Source organism: Myxocyprinus asiaticus, chromosome 46 (assembly GCF_019703515.2).
Source record: "Myxocyprinus asiaticus isolate MX2 ecotype Aquarium Trade chromosome 46, UBuf_Myxa_2, whole genome shotgun sequence".
In the NCBI taxonomy this organism is placed as follows: domain Eukaryota; kingdom Metazoa; phylum Chordata; class Actinopteri; order Cypriniformes; family Catostomidae; genus Myxocyprinus; species Myxocyprinus asiaticus.
Genome location: NC_059389.1, coordinates 12,606,870 through 12,624,853, shown reverse-complemented (window position 1 = coordinate 12,624,853; position 17,984 = coordinate 12,606,870). Strand labels below are relative to the sequence as shown.

General features: G+C 37.1%; 2 protein-coding genes across 11 annotated transcripts in view; both read right to left on the bottom strand.

The window, feature by feature from the left end:
* Window positions 1-9,513, bottom strand: part of LOC127435855 (liprin-beta-2-like) — a 71,822-nt gene extending 62,309 nt beyond the window's left edge. For 3 of the 10 annotated variants that reach the window (XM_051689586.1, XM_051689587.1, XM_051689585.1), the window contains exon 1: window positions 9,389-9,509. The gene's annotated coding sequence lies outside the window, so the exon portion shown is untranslated. Of the gene's footprint in view, window positions 1-9,388 lie in introns of all 10 variants that reach the window. The other 7 variants (XM_051689584.1, XM_051689588.1, XM_051689590.1 and 4 more) reach the window with 5 other exon arrangements.
* A 580-nt stretch (window positions 9,514-10,093) lies between these two features.
* Window positions 10,094-16,565, bottom strand: olfml1 (olfactomedin-like 1). Its single transcript, XM_051689806.1, has 3 exons — window positions 16,105-16,565; window positions 15,252-15,537; window positions 10,094-12,775 (listed from the first exon to the last, which is right to left on the bottom strand). Exons 1-3 carry the CDS (start codon window positions 16,216-16,218, stop codon window positions 11,991-11,993), a joined length of 1,185 nt encoding a protein of 394 aa, XP_051545766.1. The 5' UTR covers window positions 16,219-16,565; the 3' UTR covers window positions 10,094-11,990.
* Between the last annotated feature and the right edge of the window lie 1,419 nt (window positions 16,566-17,984).

The following is a 17,984-nucleotide window of genomic DNA, read 5'->3' as shown; positions in this document are numbered from 1 at the left end:
GCATCTGGTACAGTAAGCTGAATGTAAACTGTGGTGTTGGAATAGGCGTTCTCCTTCATTTAATTCCAGGATGTTTAGATTAGCCAACAAAAGCTACTACGGAAAGCTACTTTTGAGCTACACTGTAGTTAATGATGAACATGTAAGAAAACTGTGACCATGAACGTTTGAGTAATCATTAGAAAATCAATCAAATGTCAACTTAAAATTTAAACTGGTATCTCAGTGTACCATATCAAGTCTGTTACTTGCATTTGCCACCTGACATGTCAGAGGCCAGCGAACAAAGAATCTTTATTGTGGAGTTGATCTATACAGGGCTTATTTCTCTCTAATTAGGATGTAGCCAATGCTAATCTAAATTCACAAAAAAAAAGAAAAAAAAAAAAAAAAGGACAAAGTCTCCCTACTAAAAACTACCTTACCCCTTCAGAACTCTTTAATTTATCAATTAATTCCTAAAATTGGGCAAAATAAGGATAAATAATAACTGATACAAATTACAGAAAGGTACACAGCATCACTGTGCAAATTACGGTCTTCTTTGAAACATTAAAAACAGAAGTTTTAATAATTTTTGCTCCTAAAATTGGGAATATGAATACTCATTAGCGGAGAAGAATATTTGGAATGAGATAAAGGTGAGTAAATCATCGTTTTCCAAAGTATGCGGCACTAGAAAGCATCTTTTGAAAGAAAACAGCGTTCAAGTGTGGATGATCACCTATCAATGCACCCAACCAATTAAAACATATTAGGGGCTGTTCACACCGGATGCGCTTTTCGTCCATCTGCGCTGTTTTTCAATTGTTTTTCTATGTAAACATGCACTAGATGGACGGTTTTGACAACTGCACCTCATCTTGCTTTTTTTAGGATCACCATGTTTTTAAGAAGCAGTGTCAGCTTAAAAATCTTTCAAAAATGCACCTCGACACACCAACGTTTTGTTATATTCATTGAGCTGTGTCTTTTTAATGTGGACATGGTTTAAATATTTTCTTTCCAGGCTGTTCGAAATTCTACCTATGTACAGTGAGAGCTAAACTGATACATAATGTAAGAGACCCTGGGCAGAAATACTACAAGGGGAGGAAGTGGCATCAGTATTAGGTGTCAGACCAATAAACCCAGCACGTCAACACAGCTTAATATGAGAACATCAAAGGCAGCAGTCCTCAAACAGCTTAACCATCCCCACTCAGCACTATGCATTAAACCATTGCGACGTGTGTGTTAGTAAGCAGCTGATGGGATGACATATCACGTGGGCATTGCTCATCTCTTTCAACGCACGTTTTCTTTCGGCTATAGTGGCGGAAAAACATTATCTTATCGTTATCTTGTGAGACACCTGCAGAAAAATGACCTGTAATGCAGTTCAAATGTTGCGAGCACAGAGCAGACACAAGGCCTCATTGTTGTGGGATCTGGATGTACGCCCTGTGTATAGTGGCAATTTATGTGATTATCCATTACTATTATGCAGTACATCTTAATGTATTAAATCAAATGTTAAAGTCAAATTCAAAATTGTATTTTTGTGGCTTTTAGTCCATGATGCTTCCCTACTAAACAAAATGTTTCAAACATGTTTCACATGAATATTGTGTTAAATGGTCATCATTAATCAATTTAGAGGGTTTTTTTCTATCATTTTCCATCCTCAATAAAATATTTCATCCTGTTTAATAAAATAACAGATATCAATATCAAAACATTACAAATAGCTTCAAGTTGATGTCCTCATATAAGCTAACTGCCAATTCCTCATGAGCACTGGCTGACTTCAGCTTTTTGACACCATCCTGTTAGGCTCAATCTTGGTAGTTTTCTTGCTAATGTGTAAATCAGTGTTTCCCCAACCTTTTTGCCATAGGTACCCTTACGGCACCATCAGTAATAAGTATCTCTCCATTGACACAAAACCAAAGATGTGTACTAGATATCATTTAGCGTTATCATTAACCCTCAGGGGTCGACCAGCGTGTCCTGCAGGATTTTTTCCTCATAACAGCGGAAACAACTTTCATTTTTGGGCATACAGATAAGTGTAAGACATCATTAGAGACTATAAAGGGTCTACCTTTCTTTGTGTACACTCACAATAACAACAAAACCTTGTGCTTTCGTAAAATAAAGAAAATGAACAGGGAGCGCTTTCAGCCGTCTCTGTCTCCGCGAGCATATTTCTGAAACACGTCACAAAAATGAACTGAAACTCCGTGAATATTTATCACAGAAACATGAAACATATGTCTAAAGAAAGCTTAAAATGTCTACTTTTAAATAAAACAATTCAAATTTAATACAAATATTCTCTTGCAATGTAATCTGTATGAAACAAAGCGATGTACAGTTTCTCTTGGCTCAGCTAATTATTGCTAATGTGATCACACCCACCAGCAGAGCGCGCTATTCATACGGTAATGTGCTGAGGCGATCAGTGCAAAAGGTAAACGTCCCTAACAGTGCCTTAAAAAGCATCAAGTGCATTCACTTTTCTGCGCATTTGGAAGATGGCATGCTACACAGGTGAGGAAGAGTTCACATTTTCCTCAGAAGAAGAGCGGGACTCCGACGAGGAACGTTTGAAGAGCGACTTGATCCAGCCGAGGATACAATTTCGGATGAGTAAGTCTTTACTTCCATTAGCTGACATGCTATTTTATATAAACGTACATATTTTCTAGTTGGACTATTTCCAGACTTGCCAGCCATGATTCAGAGTATTGAAATTTGAAATATGTCTTAATAGGCAAGTTTTAGTTACATTTAAATGTTGTTTTGGCTAAAGCAGGTATTTAAATTGTATGCTGTATGATATAAATATGATATGTAATATGATATAAAAATAATATGAATGTTTAGATTATATTTAAACTAGTATTTATGCTGTCTCATTATCATCAACGAAGCTTATGCTTGCAAATATCTGTTTGGGTGTAAATGTGTTAAATATGCCCATATTAGAAAATCAGCATATTAGAATTATTTCTGAAGGATCATGTGACACTGAAGACTGCAGTAATGATGCTGAAAATTCAGCTTTGATCACAGGAATAAATTGCATTTTACAACATATTCAAATAGAAAAGTTATTTTAAATTGTACAAATATTTCACAATATCACTGTTTTTGCTGTATTTTGGATCAATGCAGCCTTGGTGAGCAAAAGAGACTTCTTTTAAAAACATTAAAAAATCTTAACAATCTAAAACTTTTAAACAGTAGTGTAGGTCTAAAGTAAAGTCTTTATGTAAAGAAAATGTATAGTCAGATTACTTCTTTTAACTTAAACTTGATTTTGTGAATAAGCTACAAACAATACATTCAATCATTAAGTCTCCTCACATTTATTCTCTCTCAGGGGAGGGGTCTTTGTCTCCTCAGGTGTGAATCTCATCAATATTCATGATCATCCACGCCTCCTCGCATATGGCCTTTCTAACACTAAAAGTGTCTTACAAAAGTTAAATGTCTATATTGTTTTGTATGAATGAATGATCAAGATGGTTTTCATATAATTTTTGTAGGCTACAAGATCCAGTTCTCAAAAGTCTTGTGAACAAATGTTTAGTATGTGTTATATGGCCTTATTTCAGTGACTTAATATATTTGTTTTTTTCAGAAACCAAGCATAAACGTTATTTTCTCAAAAATACAAACATGTACATACATGTTGCTCACATATTATTGTAGCCCAGTTTGTGCTGAATACAGTGTTATCAGAATTTAGCCATTGATATGTTCTTAAGCAACTGAAAAAAGCACAAATGTCAAGGCATGTCAAAACTTCTCCAGGGCCCAAAACACCCTCAGACCCCAGAGGGTTAATATTGTAATATCCCTGAAGTAGCCAGTTATCACATTTATTTATCAACAAAAATGGGTTATATGAGCCATGAAACTCACAATAAGAACAGACTAATGCTGCTAATTTTACAGGGGACTTTCTTACTTGGTACATTTTCGAAATATTAATATAAAAAAATTTATTTTACCATTAGTTTTTTTTTTCAGCATTTTGGTTATATATATATATATATAGGTAGGCCTACATATTAGGGCTGGACGATGTAATCCAAAACGACAAAAAAACGAAAAAAATGCCGATCTCGACGCTCATTGACAAACAGTGTTCGACAGTTTTGAGAAATTACAAAGCCACAGAGCTGGAAAGTCACATAATATATGAAATTAGCACCCACGACCCGCCAAATGCAGGATATTTCACAGTGGCGGGCGACCTGCAAAACAGTTTGCAAGAATCGTGTCAACAACTGACTGTAAAGATTAGAAATTGTATTAAAAAATAAATGAAAAATGGATTGCATGAATCTGGTCTTTGGACACATTAAATGGAACGAGTCAAACCAAACCTTTACTCTCAACACGCAGGGATCTCGCAGCTCAACTTCGCAAATTAAAGATTGATCTTGAGATTTTAAGAATCGATATCGAGATTGTTCAAATGAAGATTGCAGATATCAGAAAGATAGCAAAGTCTGCTATACCATTATAAAGAAATACTTCCTTAAATAGCAAAAAAAGTATATTCATTTTATTTAGATATAAGTCACAGTGGGCGTTCCATTCAGAATTGATAATCCCTAAGCCCTATTCCCTTCGAAGACTTTGCCATCCACTGCTCAATAGCTTTGTAGTGCTGAAAACTGTGTGGCTCAAAAATAACGTTCATTCAGAACTTACATTTTAATGTAATTTTTATTGGAAATTCTGTTTGGAACGATTTTACATCATGGCGATAATGATTGTTCTCCCTTCAAAGTGCCCTCTGAGGGCATAATTTATACCGTTTGGAACGCAGGGACAGATTTCAAATGGTACTGCATAACAGGAATGATACAACAAAAGCCAAAAAAACAACAACATCAGATTCCTCCAATTTATGCTCCACATTACAATGTTCTGCTTCAAGGAAATATAACCAGGTTTGCTGTCTCAATGCAGGTTAGCTTTCATAAAGTTCATGTTAAATCACCCATCACAAGCCCAGTTCAAATAACAAGAGGATAGAGTTGCAGCTGCATCCGGCAATTTGCCGTATGACTATGCCACTGGCGCAACATGTGGTGTGAACACCTGACAAGCATAACACTTCCACATTTATTAACATCAGACTGTCCAAAGTGATCAAAATCGCTATGGCATGATGCTACATGCACGGACTGTGGTACTCTAAATGATTCACAATTCATGCCTGAGACTGGTGTAGGCGGTTGTAAGTTTGATGTGGGCTCAACCTTTGGCCGATCCCAAGCTCTACTCACCGGAGCAGATGCGTTCTGGCAGTCAGGTTGAATGCTGCACTCCTCTACAGTAACAAGAGAAATGTCAGTCCTGAGCAGGTGCATTCGACTGTGGTATCAGAGCCTGTGAAAATGTCAGTGAGTCGTTCAGCACAGGAAAGCCCTGCTTGTGGAGTAAAACGTCACATTTCTGACCTACAGGTTCCTAACACTGACATCAATACTGCCCAATGCATATTGCATGGGATCTCCAGAGCTCTGTATCTCAGTCTAAAGAAAGGAATTCACATAGACTTAAAAACACTATCTGTGAGCATACTGTAGGTCACATTCATTTGCATGAAATGGTACATACAAGTGTATTTGAGGATGGACACATCGAAGTCAATGAAACTGAGTGAAAGGACAGAGAATTCATGCAAATAGTTGCAAGCACAAAATGAGACAGCTGAAGTGAGCGATGATAGACAATCACTACAATTTTTTAATTATCATTCTGGGAATGAAGTGGATGTGGTAAAACTGGTCAATCAGGATGTGTGCGAGCACCTCTATGGAAGTAAAGTCACAGTAATCACGCAGTAGAAAAGCCTGAGGGCACTACTGTATGTGTGTTCACAACAAAGATACAAATTCTTTCCTGCACCTCTTTTCCTGAACTACATACACATTTTCAACCTCGCCACCACCATTAGTTTTTCAAATCAATCCTAAAATGGACATTTTCTGTTTAATAAGCCCCAACAGGGTGATCGAACTACAAATGATCGAACTATTAAGACTCTTTGAGTAATAGTCACTGATCTTTCTAGACTTCAAGATCTCTTTCTGGATACAGGAAGTTGAAGGTCATTGGTTACGGGGATGATGCCAAAGATCACAATTGTGAGGGTTTTATTGTATTTAACCTTCAGCATGGCCTAAATTGTAACTTTTATATATAACTAAATATGTAAGACTATTGTAAGATTCAGATCATTGCAAGACTAGGCATATAGATGCCATACAAATCTAGAAAATAAAACTTCCAACATTTTTGTGCAGAATAAGTACAGATAACGAGTGATCAACATGGGTTTTTCAATGGACAATGCAGATGCATACACAGAACACTATGGTCCTAATAAAGTGCCTGACGTGGTCTTCTGCTGTTGTAGCCCATCCGCCTCAAGGTTCTGAGTAGGGATGCACCGATACCACTTTTTCTCTTCCGATCCGATTCTAATATCGGAAATCTCAGTATCGGCCAATAACGATCCCGATCCGATACCAGTGTTGTTTTTTTGCATAATCAATTTAAAATATCTTTACATTATTGTGTGGAACTAATTGGGTGTGCTCTTTAATATGTAAAGAAACACAAACCTCTAACAACACATTATTTCAATATAAATGTATAGCTTATTAAGAAAAACTTTACAAGTCATCAGTAGAAAAGAAGTGTTTTTTTTTATTTTTGGCAAAATGTTTTCAACTTGTATCTGGACTTTGTTCAGTTTAGTTGTAAGACATCAGTCCACTTTTCATTCACAATTATTTTTTGGAACCCATTCAACTTAAATATTATTATAATTTGTAAACAAATGATAATAATAATAATATATTATAATAGTAATATATCTCAATCATGCACCTTTAACTTTTAAACCCTCATGTTTTTATTCTGACATTCTAAACTCTCCAGGAAGTCCTGTATGTGTCTGTTTGTAGGCAAGTTCACAGTAGTTTAATTCACTTCTTATTCAAATTCTGGTAAATAAAAACAAAAATAAAAAAAAAAACCACCTCCAGTGCCATTCTAAATGCATATTATAAGTGAACCGAACTATTGAGCATCTACATCTGAGATGTTCGTGAGTAGTGCTCAAATATTGCGCACCGCGTGAAGGCTAAAAATAGGCTCATGTGTGTTAACAGAGCAGCGCTGGAGCTGCGCATGCATTTTATATATTTACTTATAAAACACAGCCTTTTGTGATTCACAGAGATATTGCACGTCTTCAAGTGGCTTTGAATAAAACGCACAAGTCATATGAACTGCTTTAATTGTGTTTTTATGGTTCTTTTGTCATTTTTTGAGCTTGACAGTAACGAACATGACTAACACACAGAGTTGGATCGGGCTCGTCGGACCGATACCCGATCCATTCAAAAACGTCAGTATCGGAGCCGATACCGATCCAGGTATCGGCTCGGTGCATCCCTAGTTTTGAGTTGTGCATTCTGAGATGCTATTCTGCTCACTACAATTGTACAGAGTGGTTATCCGAGTTACTGTAGCCTTTCTGTCAGCTCGATCTGGCCATTCTCTGTTGACCCCTCTCATCAACAAGGCGTTTCTGTCCGCAGAACTGCTACTCACTGGATGTTTTTAGTTTTTGGCACCATTCTGACTAAACTTTAGAGACTGTTGTGCGTGAAAATCCCAGAAGATCAGCAGTTACAGAAATACTCAAACCAGCCCATCTGGCACCAACAGTCAGGCCACGGTTGAAATCATTGAGATAATTTTTTTTCCCCCATTCTGATGGTTGATGTAAACATTATCTGAAGCTCCTGACCCGAATCTGCATGATTTTATGCACTGCACTGCTGCCACACAACTGGCTGATTAGATAATCGCATGAATAAGTAGGTGTATAGGTGTTACTTATAAAGTGTTCAGTGAGTGTAAATCTAGAAAGCAGGGAGCCAATAGCCACTACAACTGCGATAGGGCCTATATAATGCTATTTAATTACAGTAAATGAGATGTACACAAAATAGATGTAATTAAACGTACACTTCTTATGCAATATTTACTCAAAATTCACAAAAAAAATCTGAAAACAGAAAATGTCCATTATCCATTTGCAAGAATCTCAACAGATTTAGGAACTGATATAAGGGGAGTTAGTGCTTCTTAATCGGTCAAGCAGACACTTATCGCCCAATACAGATAATCTTAAAATGGCCAATATCAGCCGATTAATCAGTCCATCACTAAAAACAACAGGACCAATTAACTAAAATGTTTTCACTCCCTTTTTGTCTCCATTCTTACAAATGTGTGAAAAGAAATTGCAATATCTTTATGAATTTCCCAACCATTCTATGGTGGAAGGGCTAAATCATCAAAGAGCAATACAATTGTGCGCTGTGTTCACAAGGCAAAGGAAGAGGACAAATACAAAAGCCTTTATCTGTTTCTCGGAGCACATGATCTTCACAGACAGCTTTGTTGAACCACACAGTCATTACCAAGTGAAATTTCCATCGCAGAGCATGGATGCTGACCTCTGGCTCACTCTGCCCAGTAAGGTCAGTATACTGAAGTAAGAGATTTTATAAACTATAACAATAACTGACCCCTTGGTCTTCACCAGGCTTTTAAACTATCTTAACCAGCTTCATCAGAAAGACAATGCTGGTCAACCAGCTTCACCAGCTAGGTTTTGCTGGTGAAAAGCATGGCTAAGCTGGTCCACCAGCTAGACCAGCACTAACCAGCAGAACCAGCCTAGTCACATGGGAATTGCATGCTGGTTAAGCTCGTCTCTTTAGCAGGGCACTGTATAACCCAGTTATCTCCTAAAATAATCAAGTTTAAGTTTGATCATCTGGTCACTGATTATTCCCATTTGGTCATATATAGCTTATAGGTGCACATATACAGTATACAGTATAGGTACATAATTAATGAACACAAGAACACTTTAATAGTGCAATATGGAGAGCATGTTTATGATAAGAACTGATGTTAAACCTCTACAAATCGAAAATATAAAGCTTTATAAATAACAATGTTTAACTTCTTGTGTATATGCTGCATATTTGAGTTTACTATAGCTTTGAACACTATGCTATACTGCTATATTTATTCACGTTATGCAAAAATTGAAGAAAACTCTTTGGTACAGTAGCCTATAACGCACTATTATTTGAATAATAAGAGAAATATTTATGATTTAACAATCTCGTTATTGCATCCAAACATTCTTTAAGCTTTGTATATACTGAGCATTACGTATAGCCCATCTAATACGCACAGGAAGGACTGTTGATAAACAGAAAGTTAAAGTTCTGTAGACAAGAAGGGAACGGTGAAGGGATGTTTTTTTTAAAATTCAACCTACCTGTAATGGAGGTAATTACCAATCCCGACTGATTTTATATCCTCTAGTTGTCAGTTGGTGTATCGCACATGTGCTATCATCGGTCCGCGCGGCTCCATAATAAATCCATCCAGACTGTAAATTGAGGTACATTTCATCTAACCAATCACCTGTCATGTGATTTAAGGGGCGTGTCCTATCGCTAAATTATTTGCTTTATTATGAGCAAATAAATAAACCAGAAAAAGTGACAATCATAATTATTATAATAATATAATAATGCGAAAAATATTGGGGAACTGTTAATTAGAAGATGTAAGAGATATGAAGAGTAATCATTGAAAGAAGCACGGGAACGGTACAATTTGTGTATTTAGTTTCATGAAAATTTTTAGTTCTACGGGTTTTTTGTTACCGTATTAATGATAAAATAAGATGTTTTTTTTTTTTATTTTTTATTATTCATTTCGTTGCTCTGTAGTGTCTTCAAACACGTATTTACTCTATTTCAACTAGTGAGCACTTGTTAACGGTACCGGACATTTGAGAGGAGAACAGCAGCGCCATCTACTGTACAGGTCGTTCAACTTCAACTTCAGACGTTGGCTGCATTCAAAAACGTAGGGAGCTGACTTGCTGTCTAGACAGTTAATGGCTTACCCGACAGCGTTTTTGAATGAATGGAACGCTTATAGAAGCTGGTCTCAGAACAGTTTGAAAAGCACCTTATTTTTTATTCTACATTTGTATACAGCCTCCGAAGGCAGCATTTTCAAGCTTTCGGTCCTAGCCGTTGTTTTCTTACAAGAAAGTGCGCATGTGCAGAAGGTAAATGGAAATTATCATCACAGGTAGGAATATACACTAACTAAAAAGCATTACGAACAATTACAGTCTCCTCTGCTTTTAAAAACCGTTCAGCTAGTTGATGTACGAATTACTATATTTTGAATGCCCTCTTTAAAAAAATAAATAAAAAATGATTGTCTTTCCTTACTTTGATTTATGTTTCTTTATTACTGGTATCTGTTATTTCTTTAATTAGTTTTTTTTAAAATCCATAAAGCTATATATACCGTGACAATTTCATTGTTTTTGATGATTGTTATTGTATTGCTCTATATGTTAGCATTAAAAAGGAACACCCTAATAACCCAAAAACAAAGGTCAAAGAAAATACAACATTTGTGATACATGAATAAAGGCCCAAACATGCTTCACGCAAGTACGCGAACGCAGACGCACCTTGCTACGCAAACTCGATTCCAGGCGTCGTTGCGTAGTAAAATGTGCTCAATTCATAACCCAGCGCAAGTATGAGCTGCATTCTCTGCATTGCCCCAAGGGGCGCTAGAGCGGATTTTCTGTTTTCAGTCAACAACTGTCACGGCAAAGCAACAATCTGAGGAGGGTCTTGCCGAAAACATTTGATTATACAAACATATTTACGACCCCTCGTCCCCTCTCCATTCGAATAAAACAGCGATTGAAGATGCTTGGCAAGAAATTGCAGCTTCCCTAAATTCTGATAATGACACTGTAAAGAGAAAATGGAAACAACTACGGGACCGATTTGTCTGAGCCATGAAGAAATGGAAAGGTGTCCGCAGCAGAGATGCCGCAACTAGCTATGGATATCCAGTCATTTTGGACATGTTGGGATGGCTTTTTGACTTCATAAAACACTGGACCACAGAGTAAAATTTTTGTGATTCAATTTCGTGGCAGCTGAAAAAAAACTCTATCGCCCCCTTGTGGTGTGAGGTTAGTAACCGACAGAGCAACGCAATAGCGCATGTAAAGTATGTTCAACGGGACCACGTGTAGGCCATGCGTTGGCCAAGCACTCGCGTCTGCGTTCGTGTACTTGCGTGAAGTATGTTTCGGCCTTTATATATACATGTTTACCATAGTAGCCCATATATCAAAATACCATTGTTACTACAGTTCTTACAACTTTTAAACCATAAATTAAAGGTGCTGTAAGCAATGTTTATGGAATAGTATGCAGAAAATATCCCTGAAAGAGATTACTGAAATAAGTGTCCTGACGTATCTCACCGGTCTCTGTGACAGCACTAGACAAAATGTGTTTTGCCTGTCACTTATATTGCACGTTGACAGTGTAGTAGTTGAAGCAGAACATTCAGTTTACCCCATGTGACTCTACCCTCCCTTGCAACGGGGCCAATTTGGTTGCTTAGGAGACCTGGTTGGAGTCAATATTTTTATATTATTATACTTTTTGTATTAAATATTTTCTTAAGAAGGCACACGGATTACAGATATTCCCTTTTTTAAATGCTATTTATTTGTAGAATACTTTAGAATCTCCTGTTGGTAATACCAAATACGGCTTTTACTGTTTCAAATCAGAGACAGATTCGAGAAGAAAAAGTTCTAGTTACTCTTGGCAGTTCCCTGACTGAACCAAGGAGAATAGGGAAAAAAGATTCCTTTGTTTTTCAGGAAACGACTGTCTGGCACAACAACAAAGTGTAGTAGTGGCTTTCTATAAAATAACAAACAGATTAAGTCATTAGGAAGAAGATTTACTGTAAGCATTGCTGGTTACAAGAATCTCATTGTAACTGGTCTTGGGATTCTACCATGTAGAATTGACCTATGCAGCAACTTTCTTCCTGATGTCTAACTTATAGATGGTCTGATAACCATCATCCCAGGCATACAGCTGCTTGTCTTTGTAGTGGTAATGCAAAGCAGTGTGACCGGTGTAACGCTTTGGGAAAAATAGCTCTGGGGTGCTCTCGGTGTAAATGGTGTCATGAATATCAAACAAGCATTTGATGCTGGACCTGCCACCATAGTCAGAGTTGTAGGCCACATACAAGGTGCCACAGATCATGAAAGCTGCTTCTGCATCACGACTATTGCAGCTGGTATCCCAGGTGTGCTGCACAGCAAGGCTGTTATGGTCCAGCTTGGAGATAACCAAGTTGCCTCCAAAGTCTGAATCTGCATGAATCGACCAGAGTCCCATTTCATCTACAGCCAGATCCAGCAGGGTGTGAGGATTGAGGGAATAAGCAGGCATTCGGCCAGCCCCAGGAAGCAACAATCGATCTGTCACTGTGCGATTGCTGAGGTGGACTTTTAAGATCTCATTGCTGGTGCCTGCCAGGTGGTAGTATACAAAGCCGTTGTACACCACATGGCCTGTTCCTTGCCAGGGCAAAGGGAGAGGGATAACTTCAGTCTTTTTGGTGGAGTTTGTGTCTGTGAAAGTCTTCAGAGAGGTGTATGCCAAAAGTGTTCTGTTTGTTGGGCCACTAAAAAAGTAAATCTTAGCAGAACCCTTAGTTGGATCCTTCATCCAGGATCCACTGGCATCGCCTGCCTTCTTGACGATTTTCAGGGACTTGATACCCACCAGCTCATAACTGCAATCTGAAAGAATCACAGTAGATCTAGTTAATTCAGGTTAATAAAATGTGTATACAGCTATAGCATTTAGATGTCATCCCTTACTCACCCTTTATCCTTATGAATGTGGGACAATAAGACACATCAAAGCAATATAATTACTATTTGTACAGCTTTACTCAAGAAACTAACTCTCCCTAATGCGCAGCTTTACATTTTATACACATTCTCAAAAGGCTTAATGAAAATATTGTCATCATTTACTCACCCTAATGTTGTTCCAAATGTTCCTGTATGACTTTCTTTCTTCAGTGGAATACAAAAGGAGATGTTAGGGAGATTTTTCATGCTGCTCTTTTCCTTACAATGAAAGTGAATAGGGACAGAAGCTGTAAAGCTCCAAAAATGACAAACTATCATAAAAGTCCTCTTAAGCTTTAAGCCCAAAGGATACTTCGGTTTTGATGCGGACACTGAGTTGAATTTGAGCCTGTCAAAGTATACTTCATTTTACTGTGTGAAAACACAGGCAGTTGGCGCATGCGAGCTACAACTGCTATGAGATACTAGACTATTTCTCTTAGGAGTTTAGATGCATAAAGATGTCTTTATATTCTTTGGACTTGAGTTATAAAAATGCAGGTATCTCCTGACCTCTTGATGTGCACATCCACTGTTGTTGATTCCACCTTAATTTCCTGTTGTTTAGAGGCGATTACATCTTCTTCTAGAGCTTCTCCGTGACCACCATGGCTCAAATGTTGGCCTTGTGGACCCACTAATTAGTGCAAATAATTCCTGGCACATGCACATTCTGCACGTTCAAAGATGCGCAGTTAGAAAAATCAGGCTGCGCACGTTCAGTCTGCTAATGACAAAATTTGTGTCACACGTCCTGTACCCAGACGCATCTGACTGAAGCATACTTTGGGCTTTATCATAGCTTTGTAGACACTGTTAATAATCTCCTCTACAATTAAATCTCTTCAGTGTTCACGTATATTTAAATATTGGTTGTTATAAGGGCTGTTATTTTTTATTATATAAGAAATAACCCATTAGAAAAATTAAAGCGTTATTCATGTCCCTGGAATGTAATATAGAATATTCCTACCATCGGAGCAATTAAAGCTTGAGGTATTACCTGTTTCCAGGCAATGTGCAACTGTACAGGCAACAAACCACACTCAGGCTTGTTTCAGAGATCTTCTATACTGAGATAACAACCTCCCCTTTTTTAACATAGAAAAGAGTGTAACGATCAAATAGCGTCACAACAATAAGTCACTGTTTGCGGATACCATACAAATGAATGGGAAGAGCCATAAACTGACACCTACCTGTCACAAAATCGTCCGTGACTTCCCTTATAAAACAGCAATTTTATCGTAGTAAACTCCACACATAGTTCATTCCAAAATGATTATTTAGTGTTAACATGTTGGAGAATAGTGGACAGGCAATCAATGCGTTAAGTGATTAACATTGGGAAGCATCTCCTCCATAGACACCCATTCAAAAAGAATGGCCTCTTGTCTCCTCGCCAGTGTACCAGCCACAGAATGTCTATGGGACCGCTGCGTTATGCTTTTCTCTATGCTAATCTTGTAGGCTTCTCCTTCAGATGGGCTCTGGCTTGCTTGACACTGCTGACAGGACAAGATGAAAACGCGTACTTGCGTTCAAACACAGCTAGACAGAGCGCAATTCCGAATGCAGGGGTCTAGAGCCGTGTTTTTCTAAGTTTCAAACTACATTTAACTTGACACAGTGACCAGAAAATGCTATGTTTATCACACGATGCAACCAAAGTAAGACACTCCAAAAGCGTCCGTTTGATGCATGTGTGCATTGATGCCTCCCTAGACAAGCCCTTATAAAAAATATAATAAATCTCGAACAGATTAACAAATTCAGTTGCAAAATGGATTGCTGTGGAGTGTTTGCCAATGATAGGCTTATGTTCATTAAAATGGAATTAAGCAATATAATGCCAATTTTCATTGTCGTATCAATGCTTTACTCATCTGCTTTACTCATTTACTCAATTGTCTGAATTATGTGTATAATATATATTTATAATTATAAAAAATAATTATGATTATTTAATCATTAAATATTGAAGTATTGTTATTTGAGGGCCCTTCTCAGCAAATATTTATAGATGCAATGAATTGCTATTAATTCTATTAAATAATCAGCATATCATGTAATTAATTCAATTAAATGTTTTTATCAATTGACAGCCCTAGTTGTATATATCTCCTAATGATTTCAGAGCACCAAGAGCTCTTATTTAGATCACTTTTGTTCCACTGAATAAAGAAAGCCATACAGGTTTGGACAAAATGAGGGTGAGTAAATGATGACAGAATCTTAATTTTTGGGTGAACTATTCCTTCAAGCACTAAAACCTTCAGTCTTGCTTCAAGTTTGCCAAAGTTATAAAACAGTACTGTTGGCTGAATTCTAAAATGATCCACTGCAACATTTTCTTTACCTTTGTCCTTGGGGATTACAGCTGTCTTTTTTAGTTTGGCTTCTTTCACCTGGTGCTCAAGCAGCGAGTCTTCAATTTCAACATGAGTTGTATCGGGAATCTTATTATGTAGGTATTCCACATCTCTCTCAACCCGATCCAAGCGCATACCTATGGTGTCGACTTGACCCTTGACCTCTGATCTCAACACATTCATCCTGCTCGTTTGCCCATGCACCTCTTTGGACATGTCGTACATCCTTTGACTGAACTGCTGGAAGTCCAGCTCACATTTGATCAGTCGTCCCTGTTCAGGTTAAGGCACAAAATAAAGCTTACCATAGCTATGTTTGGAATGGAATATTTGCTTACTGAATACTGTGAAATATACGGTATATTGCCTACTATTTAAAAAAAAGCGACAGTAAGCAATCTTCCACTATATAGTATGCTTCTTAGTCACATGACCTCATTAATGGATCAACATCCTTGTTGGTTCTCCTTGGTTGTTGTTCATCCATGGTTGACAATCACATTTTAGATTGGTCTGATATAGGATTATGATATAGGAATGTTGTTCCTGGGCCAGCAAAAGATGTTGATCCAGGAACACATGCTTTGCAAAATAACAGTCATCCATGTAGTTTAGAAAAGGGTGCTTTGAGTAACTATAAAAGTATAGTTGATAGTATTTCAGCTTTAAACAATTCCTAATAATGTCCTTCTAATACCTAATAATATAATGGATAAAAAGATTTCACTGGTTTCAGTAGAAGCATGTATAAGGAGAACTAGTTGGCCAAATCATACAAAAACTATGCTATCTTTGGGAAAATGCACAGTCATTCTTTAAAAAAAAAAAAAAAAATCTTACCTCCAGTACTTGAAGTTGTCTCTGAAAATAATGCATCATGAAATCAGGAGTTGTTCTTTGAGCATCTTCCGTGCCAAACAGCAAAAGAAGTATGGTTATCAATGACAAAGACATTTTGTATATTTCCCCTTTGATGCACTCTCTAATGTCTTTCCGTCTAGCTCAGTTTGCGTTGTATAATAAAACTGAGAGAACTCCCTTCTTATCTAAAGTCAGTCTGGAAATGAAGCCAGGTGGAGTTCCAGAGGCAAGGGGTTGTTTGTTATTCCATGAAAATTCTGGGACTGTATCCGAAGGAAGATGCTGAAAAGGCAAGTCTTCACAGGCTGTTGCTGTCTTTGAACTCCAGATGTCCTGACACCCATTCACTCGGTAAATCAAATCTGCAGATTATACCATTTAAATAACCCTTGTGCTATGCATATTTATAATGTACACCATACTTGCCTTTCTCTCTGAAGGTGTTTTTCAGTTTGTACATTAAGTAGGTCTGAAATTTGAGAATGGAATCACAGAGTTTCAGTCTGACTGGCCGTACACCATTATAAAATAACGGCAGTTATTTTTGGCACACAAACTGCAGTTTTCCCGCCAAACGAGTGACATGGAATGAAAAAATTATATAATTCCTGGAAGTAATAATGTCAGACCTTGTGGTGGTTCTTCTTCTATTGGAACATCTGTAAATGCTACTGTTGTGAATTAAAACCTTGCTGAATTAATTTGTTTGGGACTAGCAGTAATTAAACAATTAACCTAAAGTAGAAGTCAATCCTACAATGAAAACAATAGTTTCTGATTAATTATATATTTATAGATAATAATAAGTCAACACAATTTACATCTTGCAAAGCAGAAAAAACGTATATGTAACAAAACAGTTGAATCTCCTAAACAGAGAATCTTAAAAACTGTCAGCAAATTATTTCTTTGAATTGGTTCTTTTTCATTAATCAGTCAGAATCGGTTCACAAATCAGCCTAAATGATTCACGAGCGTGAACATCGTTACATCAGTTGGCTATAACTTTACACAGAAAAGGTTAGTAAGCGATTTTATCACACTAAAATCATGTTAACACGCATATTGTTTATATATTGTGGCTATAAGTATTTTGACGTTTACAAATTGGCCCCATTCAATTCCATTGTAAGTGTCTCACTGGAACCCAGATTTTATAAAGAAAAGAAGGGGCAAGTCAAAATGTATATTTGTGGTAATCAATATTATGCAACAAATGCTGCTGATTGAGCTTAACTTGTATTGAACCCGGAATATTCCTTTAAGATCCGTAAAAGTGTTGAAACTGTGTGTTACGTGGTGATTCTTTTTGTCCATTAGATGGCGCCTTATAACAAGTACAGCATTGTGCATTCTGGGAACAACTTTCTCAACAGTGTCAGTTGTGTACTTTTTTGCTATGACAATGAAATTGTGTTGACAAAAGATGTGTCCTTAATTCCAGCATCTCTGATTATTTCAGCATTTCAGACATTTTACAATATGTGTTCCAGACCCCACTGGCCTTCAGGTTGTCAGTTATTTAGGCTGTTGCAAAATGCCATCATTGAAAAATATGTCTCATTTTTAACAAACATAACAATATAAGCTTTTTGCAGTAACTAAGGTATCAGATTGAATCTTATTTATATTTGCCGCTTTAATTTGCTGTGGGCCTATATACAGTTGAAGTCAAAAGTTTACATACACTTAGGTTAATTTTTTAACCTCTCCACAGATTTCATATTAGCAAACTATAGTTTTGGCAAGTTGTTTAGGACATCTACTTTGTGCATGACACAAGTAATTTTTCCAACAATTGTTTACAGACAGATTGTTTCACTTTTAATTGACTATATCACAATTCCTGTGGGTCAGAA